Source organism: Vitis riparia, chromosome 15 (assembly GCF_004353265.1).
Source record: "Vitis riparia cultivar Riparia Gloire de Montpellier isolate 1030 chromosome 15, EGFV_Vit.rip_1.0, whole genome shotgun sequence".
NCBI classification, from domain to species: Eukaryota; Viridiplantae; Streptophyta; class Magnoliopsida; order Vitales; family Vitaceae; genus Vitis; species Vitis riparia.
In genome coordinates this window covers 6,003,477-6,024,730 of record NC_048445.1, presented here as the reverse complement: position 1 = coordinate 6,024,730, position 21,254 = coordinate 6,003,477, and the positions used below count along the sequence as shown (strand labels likewise).

General features: G+C 31.6%; 3 protein-coding genes across 3 annotated transcripts; 2 read left to right on the top strand and 1 right to left on the bottom strand.

Moving 5' to 3' along the window:
* Positions 1–27: 27 nt before the first annotated feature.
* Positions 28–458, bottom strand: LOC117932084. Its single transcript, XM_034853123.1, has one exon. It carries the CDS (start codon positions 332–334, stop codon positions 152–154), a length of 183 nt encoding a protein of 60 aa, XP_034709014.1. The 5' UTR covers positions 335–458; the 3' UTR covers positions 28–151.
* A 13,610-nt stretch (positions 459–14,068) lies between these two features.
* Positions 14,069–16,407, top strand: LOC117931896. Its single transcript, XM_034852972.1, has 2 exons — positions 14,069–14,400; positions 14,499–16,407. Exons 1-2 carry the CDS (start codon positions 14,069–14,071, stop codon positions 16,405–16,407), a joined length of 2,241 nt encoding a protein of 746 aa, XP_034708863.1.
* Positions 16,408–17,246: 839 nt separating this feature from the next.
* On the top strand, positions 17,247–19,584 carry LOC117931895. The gene is made up of 9 exons (XM_034852971.1): positions 17,247–17,409; positions 17,482–17,633; positions 17,759–17,899; positions 18,011–18,094; positions 18,189–18,739; positions 18,834–18,918; positions 19,028–19,108; positions 19,199–19,309; positions 19,417–19,584. The coding sequence occupies exons 1-9, from the start codon at positions 17,247–17,249 to the stop codon at positions 19,582–19,584; spliced, it is 1,536 nt and encodes a 511-aa protein (XP_034708862.1).
* The last annotated feature ends 1,670 nt before the right edge of the window (positions 19,585–21,254 follow it).

The following is a 21,254-nucleotide window of genomic DNA, read 5'->3' as shown; positions in this document are numbered from 1 at the left end:
GAGGAGATGAGATTCAACACCAAAACATGAAAAACAAAATCACCCTTTTCAATTACTCAATATCACTTTCAATGAGAATTACAAGAGATCCTCAGAAATCGTCGTAAATTGAGAAAACCCTAGAAAATGAAGAAGACACCCGAACGGAAGTCTAATCGGAAACGTCGTCGTCTCGATTCTTTTTGGGCTTGCGATAATTCTCCTCGATGTGCTTAGCCATGACAAGGCCAGTATTAGCCAGTTTCCTGACATTGGGAACGTTGTAGTTCTGAGCGACATACACTCCACAGACGGTTCCCACCATGAACATGAAACTGCTTCTGATTATACCCATTTTTGATCTTGATCTTGATCTGATCCACCGACACAGAGGGCTTTGCGAGATGGAGACGGAAATGGGTTTAAGAGTTCAGAGCTTGATGCAGCTTTAAATGGACGCAGCTTTAAATGGACGCCCTCAGCGTTAACCCCTTCTCCAAGGCAAAGAGTCAACCGCTCCTCATCACTTGATTGGCTTAATTCTTATTCCAAAAGCTTCATTTAAAAGCACTCCCTTGTTTTCTTTTTTAAAGAAAATTATTTTTTAGGAATCTTATTAGTTTTTTCAATGGCTGGACATCTTTTCCATTTTTTTTTTTTTTTACCTTTACGGATAATATGAAAAAAGAAAAAAAAATTAAAATTATCTATGGACCAGCGGGTATATGAAGTATTATACTAATTATAAACTATTAAGAAGGATGATATGTATATTAAGAGTTCATTTTATAGTGATTTTTGAAAATATTTATAATATTTATAATATTTAAAAAAATTATCATTCAAACGTTAAAAATATTAGAAACCTTTTGTAAAATTATTATCAAACATACTTTATGTTGTTTGTTTTTTTAGTTTTTTGCTGAAAATAATTTGTTTTTAAAATTTAGATTGTTTATTTTTTTACTTTTTCATAATTTATTATAAATTTTTTACTAAATAGAAAAAATCAAAATATGTAGTTTTTTTTAAATAGAAAAAAAAACATATTGATTTTTCTTTACTTTTTAATACTTAATAAAAATAAAATACTATAAAAACAAATAACTTAATATTTAATACTATTAAGTATTAAAGTTATATTTAGAATTAAGTAAAAAAACAAATACCACATAAGTTCAAAATCCTACAAGATTAAATTTAAAAAAAATTGGTGTTCAACATAATATTAAATGATATTTGTTATTTTCTTTTATAAAAAGGAATTAAATGATAGTTTATGGATTTTTTCCCCTTCAAAATAATTAAAATTTAAATTTGATTACATTTTTTTTGTTCACAAAAACCAATTTTGTATATACAAATTTAAGTGTTTATGCCAAAATTTCAAGAAGGAAAAAATTAAATAAATTGAAATTTCTACTCACCTGAAGAAGTATAACTCTTATAAATTCTTTTCAGTAATGTTTGGTTCTCAAAAAATACTAAGACAAAAAAAATCTTAAGAAAAATTATTTTACAATATTTAATAGTATCATGGAAAAGGATCAAATATAGTTAAAATTAATTACAAACTTATATATATTTAAATTATTTAATTTTAATATTAAAAAGTTAAAATAAGTAAAATAAATTTGAAATAACATATAAAAATGATTTATTAATTTTAAATATATATTTATTTTATTTTACTTTTTTTGTATTTCATTTTTAATTTTCATTTCCTTACATGTTATTTCAAACTTTTCGAACCAAACATAACCTTATTTGCAAAGGGAAAGAACAACTATTAAGGAGCTTCATCAACTTTAAATTTTAAACAATATTTTTTAGCAACTTATTTAGGTTCGAGATAAATCAAGATTAGAAGTATTCTCTTAGACTTTCAAGTGGTCTCTCTCAGATTCCGAGTGTTGTGAAATATCCCATAACGTTTAACTTCCATATCTTGATACTTTTAATCCCTTTAAAATATTGTTTTTAATTAAAATTAATATTTATAAAAATATTAGAGAATTGTATTATCTTGAATTCATTATTTAAAATATTATTTATCAATTAAAATTAAAAATAATAAATATGTTATAAAATAATGAGAATTTATCGGATTATGGGAACTTATGGATGTTCATCTATATTGATGTATATCTCTTTGTAACTCTCTATAAAAGGGAGATACCTCTTTTGAAAATCAATTTTATTTTCTTCCTACATTCTAATTTCTCTTTCTTGTTTTCTTCTCCTTCTACATTCTAATTTCTTTTTCTTGTTTTCTTCTCCTTTCACTTTATAATTTTACAACACATTATCATCAAGAAATAGAAAAAGATATTATTCCCTTCAGAAAAATAGAAAGATCTTCTCTCTTCTTTCTCACAAAAAGGTATGTGATAAACTTATATCATGATTTTCTATTTTATTACATACCATTTGATCTCTATTTTCATTTATTTTATTTGAACACATAAATATGTACAATCCCTATAATCAGAAGTTATGAGATAAATTATAAAATTACAAATACATGACCAGAAGTTATGTATATGATCCTTAATTATTTATTTTTAATTATACGGTATAATTGGATGTTATACCAAACAATGTTATATAGCCAGAAGCTATAAAATAAATAAATAAATGTTCATAGCCTGAAGCTATGTACAAATCTACATAATAAAAGTTCATAACCTAAAGTTATGCACAAATTTATATAAAAAACAGTTAATAGTCTGAACCTATGTACAAATTTAAATATTTCTTGTTCTGACAAAATCATTATGGCCTGAAGTTATGAAAGATATTAACTTTTAATTTCTTTAATTTCTTTTAATTATATTGTGTAACTAGAAGTATACATAAATTGTTCATAGCCTGAAGCTATGTACAAATTTGCATATTTTCTTGTTCTAAAAAAATGATCATAATTCAAAGTTATGAAAAATATTGGCTTTTAATTTTTATTTTATACTCACTTATTTTTCACAACAGGAATTATAGAAAACAATTTTTTATTAACAATAGTTTCATAGTCAGAAGCTATGCATACAATTTCTAATTCTTTTATATAACCAGAAGTTATTCAAAACAAAATTGTCAATGAATCTTGGAGCTATGATCAAAGAAGGAAATCAAACATCCTTGTAGGATCGTACAAAAACATTGATTTTCCTTCGTCATCATCTCCATGAAGGTTTAACAAAAAATGAGCTTTTGATGAGAAATCACTAGTCTCGTCCAACTAGATTTGAATCATTCCCTGAAGTGAATGCAATATTGTCCCAAACTCATGGACGATGACGAGGACGTGGTCATTGTCGTGGTCGTGGAAGAAATCCCTTATACCATGATTCTTATAGTAATAATTCACCAAATTCTCAGAAAATGAAAGCCTCATTGCACCGCCAGAAGTGGAATAATACTGAGGTAAAACAAGAAAATGGGAAGTGTTTACAAGATAAACCTCCTAAGAACCATGAGAATAATTGTTATATATGTGATATGAAGGGGCATTGGTCGTGTACTTGTCGTACGCCCAAACATTTGGTCGACTTTTACCAAGCATCAATAAAAGGAAAGGAAGTTGAAATGAACTTCATTGATAGTGATGGCCAAGTGGTTTTAACCCATTTAGATGTTTCAGATTTCTTTGAGAATCTTAATGGGAAAATTGACCATCTAATTAGTAATGGAAATGTTTGTTATGATTAAACGTTATGTTTTTATTTAGTTCTTTGCAAATAGGTTTATTTTGTTATCATCTTTGAACACATTGTTTATCTTTTATAGTTTATTTCACATTTTATTATTTATCATTTAAATTCTTTTCTTTATTTATACTTGAAGATACATGGATCTCTCTCATACCTTGATCCATCACTACAATTAGTTTGATTATTGAAATACTTCCTAGTTATTTCATGTATAAATTGCTCCACACTTACAAAATCAAATGTGTGAGATACTTTCGAAATATATAACTTTAAATTATCTTTTCATATTTGTTTTATTGTGTTATATATGCTCTTATTGCTTTTACAAAACTTATTATGCCGTCATCGATGACTAATATTTTTCCATTGATTTTAACTATTTCTCTATAATAATATTTCTTCAACTCTACAAAGACAAGGTCTTTATGACAATGTTTTATGACTTGTTACTTTGATGAAACTCTTGTCTAATTAATTGCACAATATTGATGACAAACAATGTTAATACTATATCAAGTGATAGAAACCTAATTAAAGGCTCCAAAAATAGCTTATACTATGTCACTAGTAGTATTTGATTCCATGTGAATGACACTTTATACGATGATAGATCCAGAAGAATCTTGTAAGACCAACTTGGTCCCTCGGGGTAAAAAGTCATATGAATGTACATTACAAAACCAAAAGTTTTTAATTAGTGACTAGTCTACCTATACACTTAAAAGGTAGAATGATGACTAGTCTACCTATACACTTAAAAGGTAGAATGACATGTTGTGCACATTATCATTTTAATGAGACAATTTTCCCTCCGTTAGGGGGAGAAGAGCCAATTCCAAAAGAACGACGTGAAATTATTTGGAATTGATTGACTTTGACTCATCTTTGATCCTCATACAAATCAATGTGAACTAGAAGTTCAAAGGATCATCATTTGCAAAATCTTGCAAATCAATTACCAGATGCACTCATTGATACAAAGAAAGTGACAAAGTCATATATCCCGGCTGCAAATACTCCAGCACGGATTGATGTCCCTATATGACAATTAACAAATTAATCTAAGATACGCCTGAAACGTGGTAAACGTGTCGGCTTAAAGGATGTAACTCCCCGAAAGAGAAGAACCCAAGAAAAACTTGGCACTTTAAAAGAGGTCATCAAAATGACTGATCAATTTAAAGTTGATAAATCTATAGCCCTAGAAGAGGCACAAATAATGCAGAAGGCCCTGAAGAGGCACATATTGAATCAGAAGCCCCTCAAAGAGGCATAGGTACCTGAAAATTGTGAGATCTCAGTAAGTTATGTATACACGGGAAAAAAATGGGATCAAAATAATATTATTTTCATTTTCCAAGTGGCCTCCATAAGAAATGATGAAGATCCTGAACCACGAAATGTGGAAGAATGTCGACATAGAAATGATTGGCCAAAATGGAAAGAAGTTATATAGGCAAAGTTAAACTCATTAACAAAATGAGAAGTTTTTAGACCTGTAGTCCAAACACCTGAAGATGTAAAGCCTGTTGGGCACAAATGGGTATTTGTACAAAAAAACGCAATGAGAATAATGAGATCATAAGATATAAAGTGTGATTAGTAGCACAAGGTTTCTCGCAGAAACCTGGTATTGATTACGAGGAAACATTATCTCCCGTCATGGACACAATCACATATCATTTCTTAATTAGTTTGGCAGTCCCAAAAATACTAGATATGCGTCTCATGAATGTTATTACAACATATTTATATGGATCCATGGATAATGATATATACATGAAAATCCCTGAAGGATTTAAATTGCCTAAAGCAAATTATACAAAGCCTCATAGCATGTACTCAATTAAGTTACAACGATCCTTGTATGGATTAAAGCAATCTGGAAGCATGTGGTATAATCGCCTTAACGAATACTTGCTAAAAAAAGGGTATATAAATAACCCTATATGCCCATGAATTTTCATTAAGAAATCAAAAACCGGATTTGCAATTATTGCAGTGTATGTTGATGACTTAAAATCTTATTGGAACTCCTGAAGAGCTCACAATAACAACAAATTACTTGAAAAGGGAAATTTGAGATGAAAGATCTTGGAAAAACAAAATTTTGTCTCAGCCTACAAATTGAGCATTTTCCAAATGGAGTTTTAGTACATCAATCAACATACATTAAGAAAGTTTTGAAACATTTTTATATGGATAAAGCGCATCCTTTAAGTTCTCTAATGGTTGTCTGATCACTTGATGTGAAAAATGACCCATTTCATCCTTGCAAAAAAAATGAAGAATTATTTGGTCATGAAGTACCATATCTTAGTGCTATTGGTGCACTTATGTATCTTGTCAATTGTATACGTCCAAACATTGTTTTTTCTATCAATTTATTAGCAAGATACAGTTCCGCTCCAACTCGAAGACATTGGAATGACATCAAACATATGTTGCATTATCTTCGCGAAACTACTGATATGAGTCTATTTTACTCAAGGGAATCAAAGTAACAATTGCTTGGATATGCGAATGCAGGATATCTTTCAAATCCATATAAAGGTAGATCACAAACAGGGTATGTGTTTAATTGCAATGGTACTACTATTTCATGGAGATTTGTCAAACAAACAATGATGACCACATCATCAAATCATTCAAAAATACTTACAATTCATAAAGCAAGTAGTGAATGTGTATGGTTAAGGTCAATGATCCAATATATTCAAGAAACATGTGGACTACCTTCCATCAGAGGCAATGCAACCAAGTTACTTGAAGATAATGTTATTTGTATTGCACAAATTAAAGAAGGATTCATAAAAGGTGATAAAACTAAGCATATCTCCCTAAATTCTTTTAACTCATAAGTTCTAAAAGAAAGGTGAGATTGATATTCAACAAATTCGGTCATGCAATAATCTAGCAGATCTATTTACAAAGGCGTTACCTTATACCACATTGAAAAAGTTAAAGTAAGACTTTGGAATATGAAGATTGAGAGATTTACCATTTGAAATGTTGAAGAAATCATAATCATGTTTACATGAGGGGGAGAATGATCATATGGATATACTGCACTTTTTTTTTCCTTCGTCCAGGTTTTGTCCCATTGGGTTTTACTGGCAAGGTTTTTAACGAGGCAGTTATAGTAATCCAAAAGAATATTGTACTCTTTTTCCTTCACTAGGGTGTTTCCTAGTAAGGTTTTAATGAGACATATTTTTATGATCATCCAAGGGGGAGTGTTATAAAATAATGAGAATTTATCGGATTATGGGAACTTATGAATGATCATCCATATTGATGTATATTTCTTTGTAACTCTCTATAAAAGGGAAATACCTCTAATAAAAATCAATTTTATTCTCTTCCTACATGCTAATTTCTCTTTCTTGTTTTCTTCTCCTTTCACTTTATAATTTTACAACAAAATACTAATAATTATTTTTTATATATAAAATCAATTTAATTTAATTTTTTATTTTTTATTTTTATATATAGATAAAATAATAATAATAAAATAATTTTAGTAAAATAAATTATAAAAAATTATAATATTTTAATTATTTATAATATATCATTATTTTAATGTGATTAAATCTTTTTAAAAATGATTTTCTTAAAAAAATTAAAATTTTTCAACAAAAAGTTAAATGGGGCTAGGTAGGCACGACTTTGCAAATTTCTCATATTCGTTCTAACCTCTTTATTTTTTTTAATGAGACAATAATTGAAATTATTTTGAATAAAAGGGACGATGTTGGGATCAGGAGTCGTAGGAGCTATTGTCATCCTTAGACACAATGGAGTTTGCTTAGTTCGAAGTGATCACATCCCTTTAAGAACTTTTTTTTTCTTTTAATTGAAGTAGACAAAAAAAAAAAAAACAGAAGAAAACAAAAATCTATGAAAATATTTTTAAAATAATTAAAAATTAATGTTATTTAATTAAAAGAGTTATTGAAAGCCCTCATTCGAAAATCTAATCTTCTATTTTTTTTTCTCTTTTTAATAAAAATGTCCTTGAAGCAACAATTAAAAATATTTATGTAAAAAAAACATTACCCTTCAAATAAAAACGTTTCAAGGAAAAATATAGAAATGGTTAGATTTACAAAATTAAGAATTATTTCATAGTTTTTATTACTCGATTAAGGATTTTAATTATTGAAGAACTTACCCATATTAATCTATAAAGGGTTAAAAAGACAAACGTTGCTATGCAAATTCAGGATGATGTTCTCAAATTCAAAAGAAGTGCAAAAGAAAATGCTAGAAAATCTAAGAGAAAGGAAGAAAAAAGAAAAGAAAAGTGGAGACAATCCCAATGCCATAAAATTAAGGGAGAATTGTGTTTTGGGCCCAGTTGGGCCCAAAAATTAACATTTGGTCCTCAAACCACCCATATTTAAGCTCCGGACCCAAACAAAGTATGAAAATTAAGATGAAGGATATTGTCTTTCATTAATTCCTAAAATACTCTTATCCCTTATATGCCTACAAGTGAGTGTGAATTTTAATTTTTTTTTGTGTTTTTTTTCCTTTTCTATTCCCTATTAAATATTACTCATTTCTAACTTTTTTTTTTTCCTTTTTATTCCAATATATATTTCTATTTTATGTCAAATAAAAAGCAATAATATTTTTTTATTTTTCATTTTTAAAGATATTGAATCTTTTTACTCTTATTAAAAGCAATGATAAAAATTTTGGGATTTTTCATTCAAATATTTTTTATCTTTTTGTATTTATCTTTTAGTTTAATTTTAATTTTTATTTTAAATTTATATTACCCTTTCATCTATATTTTTCTCTTATTTTTAATTATTTTTTATATTTTCTACATTAACCATATTTTAAAATTTTTTAAAATTAACTATCACTTCACTTTATTATATATATATAGATTTTTAATTTTTAATGTTTTTATTTTAAAATTTTTAAAAAGATAAATTTGTTGAAAAAAAATAACTAAGATATGAAGTTCTAATATTATATTAATAATTTTTCTTATCTAGATAGATTAATGTAAAGTATTTTGATCCACAACAAGAAAATTGTCAATACAATTTTTTAGTTAAACTTTAAAAATTAAGTTTCAAATAAAATATATTATATAAAATTTTATCTAAAAATTATTGAAAGCGGTATTTAATTTTTTTATTTATTGACTTTCAAACTTATCTAATTTTTTACTTGAAAGGTAATAGAACATGTTTACAAAAAAAAAAAAAAAAAAATAGTTTTTCATTTTTTAAATAAATGAGTATAAATATATTAAAAGAATTAAAGATAATCTAAGTAAAAATTTTGATAAATATGATTATAATTTTAAATATAGATTCATTTGGATAAAATTTCACCAAAAAAAAAAATAGTGAAAAGAAAGAACATTGCTAAAACTACAAAAACAAAATATGCAATTACAAAATTTTGATGATGAAATTTAAAAATAAAATTCAAAACAATTCTTGAGTGAGAGAGTTTGAGTGGGGGAAAAATCTTTGAGTGGAAAAAAAAAGGAAAGTTTTTCAAAATCACTTGAAATCCATGACAAAAAGTAATCTTGTACACCCTTGTACAATTAATAAATTTGTCTTGTACAGTTAGTGTAATACCCTTATACAATAACTCAAATAACTCACAATTTTATTTCTTATGTGTTAATTTTTGCAGGGAATGTCTTAATGAAATAGTTTGGTAAAAAAAAGGGAAAAAAAAACTATCAATAATCGTCTTAATATCAAATTCAAGTTGTTTAAAAATCGTACAAAACCTATTAGAAGCCTTATACACCCTTGTACACTTAGCACATTTCCCTTGTACAATTAGTGTAATACCTTTGTACAATGACATAAATTTCATATTTGTCATAACTTAAAACGTATTTTCAAAAAGAGACAATATAGAAAATAAAAATAAAAACTAGAAAAATATTTTAAAACCAAACTCAAATATAATCTATATAATTTTTAGTTATTCGTTTTCATCTAAAACAAGTAAATATACCTTTCAACCCTTTTTATATAAAAATAAATAAATAAATCTCTACAATGTATTGATATAATCCACTTCTAAAATTAGGTCATATGAAAACATTTTAATTGAGTACTTAAAATAAAAACTCTCCATCCATCATCATTTTAATCGAGTACTTAAAATAAAAACTCTCAATCCATCCACTTTCTTCATTTTTCTTTTTCTTATTTTAATAAATTTTCAATTAATTCAAATCATTAAAAAAAATCCTTAATAAACAAATTTGTAGCATTTCATATAACTTATTACTAAAAGTCATATTCAAAAAGTTATTAAAATAAGGAAGGAAGAAGATTAAAAAAAAAAAAAAAATTGAACTTTTTATTTTATAATAGTAAAAAAAAACTTAAAAATAATTTTTAGTATAAAAAAAAATTAAAATAGTGAATATATTTATTTTAAATGGTTTTTTAATCATTAAATTATTTACTTCTAAAATGTAAACTATAAAAATAAATGTAAAAGATAATTTTTATTTATTTAAATTAATATTTTTTTAGAAAATATTTTCCAAAATAGTCTTTGAATCGTTAATATAATTTTTGTTTATTTATAATTTAAAAATAAAAAATAATGTAATTTTTCAATTATTTATAAAAGAGTTTTAAAAAAAATAAAAAATTCAAAAATGGTTAAATAAAAAAGAAGAGTGGCAAGTAGTAGAATAAAGACAAAAATGAGTCAAGTGGGTATTTTTGTCAATTACTATCTCATATCCTTGGACTTAAATATGGTGGTTGGAGGACCAAATGTTAATTTTTGGGTCCAACCGGTCCAAAACACAATTCTCCCTAAAATTAAAACACAAATACGTACACATGTGAGAGCAATTTGTGTCTGGTGTCACCGACCTTCTGCAATTACTCTCACAGAACGACGTCGTCTGTCTTAGCCTTGGAATTCCCATAGTTTTGGTCCATGTGCTGAGCCCTGGCGCATTCAATGTGGATCCGTTTCTCAGTTCTGCAGTTTTTAGCAGCATGAGCCCGCCTTTGATTTTGATGAATGAATGTGAGAGAAAGTGAGAATGGGTCGGTTTGGAGCTTTTACTGAGGGACAGTGCCCAACATTTCTTGGGAGTTGGGTCACGTTACAACTAATTTTTGAGATTTAATTGTTAAAAAAATACAATAATTTTATTTTTTAAATATGATAATTCAAAATATATATTTAAATTTACCATACTTTAAAAGAATCCAATTGAAAATTATAGATAATTTTTAACTAATAATATATAATATATCATATTTCAATAAATATTTCAATATATATATATATATATAATCCTTTAAATATGGATATTTTATAAATAAATTCATGACTTAAAATTAATAAAAATAATAAGGATAAATATTAGTTAAAACTAGCGAGGTAAATGTATTAATTTAATAATTTAAAATAAATTTTAAGTTAATTTTATCAAATAACTTTGATACTTAAAATAAAAAATAAATAATTAGTTTTAAGTTAATCATTTAAGAACAATTTGACTTAAAGTTAATTTAAGTCGTTAAATAATAAATATTAAATATTACCAAACGTCCATTTTAAAAAGAAATTGATGATTCCTTTCGGTGATAAAAAGTTTTTTGTTTTTTGTTTTCATATTACTTTTTTATTTTTCATCAGTATCTTTTTCCATGTTAAAATATATTTTTATAAAATTCATTAACAAAATGAAAAATATATATTAGTATCACAATCTATTAACATTGTCATTAATATAGAAAAAATATATTCATGATTTATTTAGCAACAAATTTAAAGAAAATAAATTTTCAAAAATAATATTATACGATAAAAATAGATTCATATAAGATTTACTAAGTAGCTTCTAACAATCACTAACCATTTAGATAAGAAAAAGATTTATTTAAAATAAAATTGATTTACTTTTCATAATAATTAATTGGATAAGAATGAAAAGAAAAAAAGAAAAAAAAAACATGAGAGTAATTAGAATGCTTTCAATAATAACTTAGATCATATGCCCCAAACATCATTGGTTGTCCCTACACTGTTTATCATTTTAATTTTATATCTTAATAATTTTTTTATATAAATTTATTTACGTGGAAAAACAAATATATTTTAATTACATCTTTATAAAATATTTTTTCTAAATTTATTTATTGATTTTGGATTAAAGAAAAAAAACCACCCACTTTTTCAAATTGTTTATCTTATTAAAATATTAATAGATTTATATGTTTTTATGAAATTAAAAAAATAAAAATCCAATCTACCACCTCACTTCAAGCTTATCAGAAATAACAGGTTTCGGATTCGTCTTCTTGTCCATGTGTACCTTTCCTATTGCCTGAAGCTTTTCCTTACATATCAACAGAAAAAAAAAAAAGGGAAAGTTGTGTTTTCATGGCCCAATTTGGTAATAATATTGTTTTTGGAACCCAGGTTTATGAAATAGGAAAAATATTTTTCAATGTGGAAACTTATATGGGTTTCATGCACTATGAGCCGGTTGTATTTTTTCTACCGAAATTGCCCCTCCAGGTATCCACATCAGCAACCCATCTCAGCACGGGCTGAAACTGAACCGGTTGTCTTGTGCAAAATCAAATATTGAGCTTCCCATAAAAACACCCTGGGCGACCGACCGTTCATCCTCCCTTTCTCTCATTTGGTACCCACAAGAAAACCCTAGCCGATCGTTCTTTCTTCCCTCTCTCTCATTTTGGCACCCATTCCTCTCATCTGTCTTCACTCGGTCACCAAGGCGAAGCAGAAAATCCCATAAAAATAGTGTAGCCGAGGGTTCTTTCTCCCCTCTCTCTCATTTGATACCCATCCCTCTCATATTTCTTCACTCTGTCACCGAGGCGAAGCAGATTTCAGTTGAGAAGGGCTTAATCCGATTTGTCACATCTTAGATTTTCTCTGTCGAGGTAAGCCATTCGTTCCGTGTTTTGCATTCGCATTCTCATTCATGAAAAATCTGCTGTTTGTGTGGGTTTTTTCTGAACCAGGCGTGGCTCAAATGTTGGCATTTAGGAGTTGGTACTGAAATTTTAAATCTGTTGGTAATGAATCATCATCGTCTTTTTCAAATCTGATTTTGTACTGTTTTATTTGGATTGACAAATTATCGCAACTCTGTTGTTTTGATATAAAGTGAAGGCAAGAATATGGGTTGGAAATTGTTTCGTTGAAAAAGGCATTTGTTTTGGTTTTGGTTTAGAACTGAGAAAAACATATTTTGAATTGATTAGCGAAAAAGGAAATTTTTTTTTCCCAGTGGTGTTTTTGGGTATTGGGAAACAATGCATTTTTAGTGAAACCCATTTATTGGATTGTGTTTTTGGATTGAGCTATGCAGTGGATGACCAAAAGGGAACATTTTTTCGGGATGAAGTTTTCATTTTGAGAGCGAAAAAAGTTCTTAAGAAATGGTGATTTTTAGATGGGAAAGTTGTTCCAAATTACTCAGTTTTTTGGGTTTTTGTGATATTGATGGTTGATGGGTGCTAAAGTTTTCGTTGTGTATTTTTGTTTTTGTTTTATATGTATAGTTTCAAATCACGTCCCATTTCTTCAAACATATAGTTACATGTGTATGGTTACTATATGTTAATGTTCTTGTTGATTAGTAATTGATATTGATTCAGAGATCCGTTTTAGAAGATGGTAATAGGAAAGGCTATATAGGAACTATTGGTATCCATACATTGGTTTAATTCCCTTCATAACATAAATAGAAAATAGGGAATGCTGGTCAGAATGGATGAAATGCATTTTTATCTATATATTGTTTCTTTTGGTGATCAGTTGGTTAACCTTATTGTACTGGTAAGTTAAGCTTATGTACTACCTCATTATTTCTGAATGTATGACCTTAATCGACTGTATGTACTGCGTTAGTCAACATCAGGTACTACCTGAGCCAACCTTGGGTACAAGCTGTGTGACGACTGGAAACTTCATTTTTTAATATTCAAATAATTCAAATGTGAATAAAAGTTTCTTTATTGTTAACCCAATGGGGTTCACTTTGTCAAACATAGGACCTACAGGCTGTTTTCAAGTCATGCATAAATTAAATTGTATTCACTTCCACATACATTAACTACTCTGCTCAGTTGGTTCCACTTACCTTTACTTGAGACTGTACCATAGGTACTATCTTAATTAACCTTAGGTCTAACCTTAGTAATCTTTAAGTACTAGGTTAGATATCCTTAGGTACTACCGTAGTTGGACTTGCACACTACTTGTTTGCATCGGCCAATTAGCATGTTTGAACCTTAAAGTCTTTGGAATCAACATGCATAATTCCTCAATCTTTCGTTGTTGTATTGTTTTTAACAAATCTTTATGTCAATAAGGAAATGGAAGAGGAGATGTTTTGTTACATTCATGAAGGTGGTGAGCTTGTTAAGACTGCTGTTGGGTCCGTCGAATATAAGGGAGGTCGGACCAATTGCAGTGTTGTTAGCAAGAATATCTCACAATCTGAATTCGTTTCAAAAGTATGTGGTCAACTGAACTTGGATTCCAATTCCATTAAATTGGAATTCACAGTCAAGTTTGACCCATCATGTCTATTACCACTGCATAATGATGGCGACATAGTCAATATGTTCAAATTCAACGACATGTTTTGTCATGTCTACATCTCCCAGTGTACTGAATGTGGTGATGACCTCATTTCCCCTACTAGGTACCTAATGTCCTTCCACAATAATGTTCCCTTTTGTATAATTGCTTTTCACACTTAGATTGATGGAGGATCAAATTCTTTCTTTATGTTTTTTGCAGTGCCCCAACCCCCATTGTTGCTTCAAACACAGCTCATGTTTCCTCTATTGGCGAGCCCCCATTACACATCTCTAATGAGTCGCCCACAATTCAGTCATTTGGGTTTTCCCAAAGATGTGCTATGACAAATACCGTTCAACTTCAACCAAGCCGGTTCGAACATTCAATTGTAGGTAGTGGACATACCTTCCCAAATGCGTCGGAGTTTCGAGATGCAATCTATTTGATGTCTTTGGCTGGAAAATTTCGATATTCTTACAAAAGGAATAGTCCGAAACACATGACCGTAGTATGCACAATTGAAGATTGTCCTTGGAAAATCACTGCGCGTGCAATAGGGGATTCAAACATTGTTCAAGTACACACATTCCGAAATGTGCATAACCATTGCTTGGAAGATGTTGTCTTGTCTCAGCCTTTAGTGAGATCCACTCGTGCATCGTTGGTCATTGATGATGTCATTCGATCTACTCCTGAATACCAACCACGCCAAATTTGTAAGGACTTTGTAAGGCAACATGGCATCCAGTTAACTTACCTACAAGCATGGCAAATGAAGGAGAAGGCTAAGGAGCGCATTTATGGACAACCCAAGAATTATTACAAATTGTTGCCATGGATGTGTGAAAGAATGCTTGCAACAAATCCGGGATCGAGTGTTGAGTTGAGTTATTCCAATGACGACCATTTTGAGAAGCTTTTTGTTGCTCATTCAATATCTATCGAAGGGTTTGTAAAGGGGTGTCGACCAATCATTGCAATTGATTCGGCCCATATGAGTGGGCCTTATGGCGGTGCTCTATTTTCAGCCACCGGCTACGATGCTAATGACTCCATGTTCCCCTTAGCCTTTGGAGTGATGAGCTCGGAAAATTATGAAGATTGGTTATGGTTCTTGGAAAAACTGAAGATAGTTGTGGGAAACAAGGAAGTTATTATTATATCAGATAGACATCCCGCTTTGCTTCGTAGTGTCCCTGAGGTGTTTGGCATTGAAAACCATGCTTATTGCTACCGTCACCTGAAGGAGAATTTTAGTAGTTTCTTGTCCAAGCATAACACACGAGGGAATAAGGGTAAAGAAAATGCATTGCAATTCCTAGATAGCATTGCGTATGGAAGGTTAGAACATGATTATAATGTTTCCATGTTTGAACTAAAAAAATACAACGAGGCTTTAGCCATATGGGTTGAAGAAAATGCGCCGCACCATTGGGCCATGTCAAAATTCCCAAAACAAAGATGGGATAAAATGACTATGAATCTTGCCGAGTCATTTAATGCTTGGTTACGGATTGAAAGACATCACTCTATTTGTAACTTTTTATTGGAGCACATGTCCAAGTTAGCTTCTATGCTTGTGAAGCATGAAGAAGAGTCAAAGAATTGGAAAGGGTGTATAGGGCCAAAAATTGAAGCTAAGGTGCAGGAAAATATTGCAAAGGGTGCAGTGTATCCAGTCACACCGTTCAAGAATGGAGTATTTGGGGTATGTATCGGGAGAGCCTTGTTAAATGTAGACATTCTGAACCGTACATGCACTTGTAGGGGTTGGCAAATGTTGGGAATCCCTTGTGAGCATGCCACAGCCGTCATTATTTCCATTGGTCAAAATGTTACTGATTTCGTCGATGATTGCTACAAATACCCAATGCAAGAGTTGATATATGGGGGTTCTTTCTCCGGCATAGAGACCCATGACATGCCTACTGTGGACGATGATGGTTTGGTTCGATCTATCACCGGGGAGGTGTTCTTCTCGCTAAAGCCTCCACATACAAAGCGCCCTCCCGGAAGGCCAAGGAAGAAGCGCATTGAGTCTCAATTTCAAGATAAACGAACTGTTTATTGCTCTCGTTGTCATATGTCCGGCCACAATAGAAAAACCTGCAAAAATCCTTTGCCTTAAATGCATATTTGTCTACTTATTGCATTATGCTGATTTTGTATTACTCTATTCCAACTAACTGGTTGTCACCCAATCATCGTTACTATTTGAATGTTTTGTGCCTTTCCATTCACCTGCAATGTTCATTGAGTTACATTATATTTCTCTGCTGATTCAGTTCTTTCACAAAGTCCGAACTATGTTTGCACCACATCTTGTTTTAATGGTATTTACTCAAATCCCATGTATTTGCTAAGATTACATTGCTTAAGCCATTTTAACCATACTGCAGTTTGTGTTCCCATGTATCATTTGGTGGCATCATTTAATTATCTGAAAATAAATACTTTGAATGAGTGGCATCATTTGTGTTCCCATGCACTCTAAGAAAATTTATTTTTCACCACACTTCTTCATGGCTTGTCCAATACCAGCCACAACTGTACGCTAACAGTTCTTACTTTGCAGGTTTAATTAATTACGCTTCCATTATTCTAGGCATGGCAACAGAAAGGAGGAAAAGGAAGGAACATGTCCCTGCAACATGTGCAGATGTCGGCAACACGGATTTCATTCAACAATGCATTGAATCTTCAATTTCACCTTTAATGCATATTTCCATATATTATATTTTCCTATCACTGACCAATATTTAATTTTAATTGTAGGAAAAGCTCCCAAAGTCCCGGTGTTCTGGAAGGAAATTCATCACTGTGATTGCGCGCTTACCACCAGAAAACACCAAGCCATCACAGATATGGGATTTGGGGGCCTGTTAAAATTTGCCTGTCGAGAGCTGAGATATGAGCTGTGCGGGTGGCTCATATCTCAATATGACTTTACTTACCACAGGCTTAAAAATGGCAACTGGCAGTGCTGTCAATGTTAATGAACAACATGTCAGCCAAGTCATGGGCATCCCTAACATCGGGGAAGACTTGGTTATTGTTAAGAGAACAGGCCCCTCCAACCGCACATACACTCTCAGGGTTTTGGAGCAAAACCTTGACAATCTGCCTGTTGGTGATGATTTTTTAAAATCATTTTTAATTTTTTCTTGTGCCACTCTGCTGGCACCTAATTCCAAACTTGAAGGAAGTCATGACCTATGGGACACCATATGGGATTCTGATCTTGGTGTCCAAATGAATTGGGCTAAGTTTCTGCTGCAACACTTAGAGGACGGCATTAAGGAATATCGGCAAAAGCAGCCTACTTACATCCGAGGCTGCCTCATGTTCCTCCAGGTACAGTCAAGGGTACACAGTATTCTGCAATTAGGTTCAACTTTGTTTACATTTTATTTTAAAACTCATTGTTACTACAATTCCATAATTTAATGCTTATTGTTTCGTATACTACCCTTGTACAGCTCTTTTATATGGCATTCTTCTATATGCCATCAGTTATTGTTGAGGTGACCAGGCCGCTTGCTGCTGCATGGAGTGACGATGTCATAAAGCGCCGCTTAGCGGCTGAAATATCAACTTTCGGTGGATATGGGCATGTGGATGTATGCTATAAATGAACATAGCTTTTCGTAATAGTAAAATGACCATAGTAGCTTATTCAAGTCAGTCCCAATTTGTTGCTTCTCTAATTCAACTGATGGTGCATTGTGCAGGCACAGGAACAGCCACAAAGCACACCTGACATATTGCTACCATCAGTAGCCTCAACCTCCACAGCCGGTGACGATGCTACAGAGGTATTGCATAGCCACTAACCACTCATACATGTTGTTCCATACAGACTCCATACAATACTATGCTTATAATATTTTTTGTTCCACTTTATAACAGGTTATTGAAGCCCGCATCAGTGAGACATCAGAGACTATGCTTAGATTAGCTTTGTCTTTGGTGCGGGATGTGGGTGCATTACGTTGCCGGGCCGGTGGATCAGAGGGGAATTCTTCCGTCCCTTGCCCATCAACAGAGCACCACACTAAAGATCAACCATTGCGGCCAACACCAGTGAGGCAGCCATCAGCTGAGGAAATTGAACCAGAAGACAGCCTCGTACCAACCCCTCATTCACCAGTTGGAATGGGACCATCACCAGCTCCCACTTATTCCGAGCCACTGGTCCCACAGTCTCAGGCACAGGCATCCCTTCCAGCTGAAGTGACAGTAGAGGATGCGGAAGAAGGTGAAGACGCGGGTGGGAGTGGCACCCAAGCCCCTAAACCTTCATCAATGAAGAGATATAAGCAGACCGCTAAGAGGATTGTCAAGCGTCCTCCCGCTTGCAAAAGTCCGTTTGTCGCCCAATGTGTAAAACAATTCCCAAAAATACCTCATGCAGATCGGGTAGTAGCAGATTATGCTTTGGCTGAAATGGGTGATCCTAGGTACACTTAAGATTTCTAAAACTCATTTTTATAATCATTTTATAGGTCAATAACTGTACATCATAATGACAAATTTACTTTCATGTCATTGTAGTGAGATTTTGTGCGACATGTATGGGATGTACATTAGACGGGAGGAACTTTCTTGTCTAAATGCAGGGCGGTGGGTTAATTCAATGGTAGGTTACTTATCCTTATGCCTTACTAAATTCACAATTAATAAGTCATTTGAATCGATAAAGTGTTGATGGAGGTTGTAAAATATGTTATTTTACACAACTTTGACAGATTGTTGCGATTGTCTCTCGCATGATGAATAGACAACAAGCACCACCACCTCGCGCACATTTTTTTGAGCCTTCGTTCTCGGTTAGCCTCTAATATCCTAAATTCACTTGGTTTGCAACTAGAAGAGTAGATATTGATGTTTGTATTGATTCACCTCACCCTTTTGAACAGGTTGTTCTAAGCAACCTCAAATCTAATGCAACCACGCAAGTCATCCTGGAAAGATGCGCTATGTATCTGGATCCTGACACATTGGGCCATGATCTTAGTTCATGTGACATGGTAAATGAACATATCTAAAGTTCAATTCCATAGTAATAAATGCAAGGGTATTGGGAATGACTATAAAGTAATGACATAAAGCTAATAACTCTTGAATTGTTATGCAGATGTTCATCCCGGTTTGCGAGAATAATCACTGGCACGTGCATGTTGTTAATTTTGCAGCTGGAAGAGTTGAGATACTTTCGTCATTGCCCCTAAGGCGGGGCAACAACATCAGTGCTGCAACACGACGATTATCAATTGGCACTCCACAAAGCACTGCATGCATATAGAATCCATATGGATGTGGATGTCTCAAGTTTTGTGCATGTCCAACCACACCTTCTCCAACAGCTGAATGGGTAAAGCATTCAGATATTCCAACGAAAGAAACATTTCTAAATAATTTGATTTATCAGATATCTATCATCTAACACATTTCTGATGTGTTATAGGTTCGACTGTGGTATCCTTGCACTAAAGTTCATGGAATTTTGGAATGGGGCGACCTTAACTACTTCAGTGGCAGTGGTTAGAGTTGGTTTACACTGTCAAACTTGGACTGTTTTTCTTTGTTTTTTTCCCAACCGCATGGAATAATTTTTTCCCATTTGCGTAGGACAAGACGAACATGTACAGACTCCAGCTAGTGCTGCAACTAGTGCTCAATGAACGCAACAGTGTCAGAGATACAATTATGGCCGCATGTCATTTGTGACTTCATAGTTCATGATAAGTTTCTTCCTATCTGCTGCTACGTACCAAAATGACCAAGGGTTGATTGTAGTTTGTCCAAAAATTTATTAATTCATATCATGTTGTGTGCTGATGTGATTTGTTCCACTTGTAACAGTGGCAGTTGGGTTATGCTGAATATGAGGACTTTATGTACAAGAATGACCAACGTGTAGGGAAAAGAAGAGTACCTGCTAATGCTACTGCTGGAGCATATGGGATGCAGTAACCGAATGTAATAGGGCTGTTCATTTTTCCTTCAATATTGTAAAGGAAGGGAGTAGGAACATGGACATATAGTTCAGTATTTGTTCTTTTATTATAGTTAATGGTGTTGGTCCAGTGTTGTTATTGGCGACTGATTGGACAACAACTGTGATTGTAAGATGTGATCCAAAGTGATAGGTTTATTATGGGTATGGTACTCAATTTCATACAGAACAACAAACATAGACTGTATCCTATTTGTTTGTACACTGATGCAGTTTCAGTTTATCCTTCTATACTGACATTAGCAATTTGTTTCACGGCTTTCCTTTCATATGTAGTTATTGTGTAAGCTTTTACATAGCATCTTCTGTTAATGTTATTGGTAAGTTGGGAGGTTTGTTTGGTTTGATTTACTACATTATAAACAGGTTATCGAATATTGTTTATGGTAGTGTCATGCTGCAATAGGTAATGAAATTAACTAATAAAAATCCGAAGCCACATAATGGCTACATTTCTCACAGGTGCGTTAAGGTAGTACCTGAGGTACATAAGGTAGTACCTTAAGACCATTAAGATAGTACCTTATGTGCATTAAGGTAGTACCTGAATTTCTCATGATCATTAAGGTAGCTTATGTAATCATCAGAAATTTAAGGTACTACCTTAATGATCATGATGTACTACCGTAATGACCCTGATGTACTACATTAATGTATCTCATGTACTACCTTAAGGAACATTGGAGAAATGTTGCTCTTCTGTGATTTAACTCAGAATTAGTTCATTGCATTACATATTACAACATGCCATTATTATATTCTTATTGCTCACTCATTCGGTAGCTTATGTAATCATAATAAATGTAAGGTACTACCTTAATGCACATGAGGTACTACCTTAATGCACATGAGGTACTACCTTAATGTACCTAAGGTACTACCTTAAGGAACATTGGAGAAATGTTGCTCTTCTGTGATTTAACTCAGAATTAGTTCATTGCATTACATATTACAAC

Coding starts and splice junctions, on each gene's coding strand:
- LOC117931896 (XM_034852972.1), top strand. CDS start 14,069: ATGGAAGAGGAGATGTTTTGTTACATTCATGAAGGTGGTGAGCTTGTT. Junction 14,401..14,498: donor GACCTCATTTCCCCTACTAG/GTACCTAATGTC, acceptor TGTTTTTTGCAG/TGCCCCAACCCCCATTGTTG.
- LOC117931895 (XM_034852971.1), top strand. CDS start 17,247: ATGGCAACTGGCAGTGCTGTCAATGTTAATGAACAACATGTCAGCCAA. Junction 18,095..18,188: donor CCGGTGACGATGCTACAGAG/GTATTGCATAGC, acceptor ACTTTATAACAG/GTTATTGAAGCCCGCATCAG. Junction 19,109..19,198: donor TTTTTGAGCCTTCGTTCTCG/GTTAGCCTCTAA, acceptor CCTTTTGAACAG/GTTGTTCTAAGCAACCTCAA.
- LOC117932084 (XM_034853123.1), bottom strand. CDS start 334: ATGGGTATAATCAGAAGCAGTTTCATGTTCATGGTGGGAACCGTCTGT.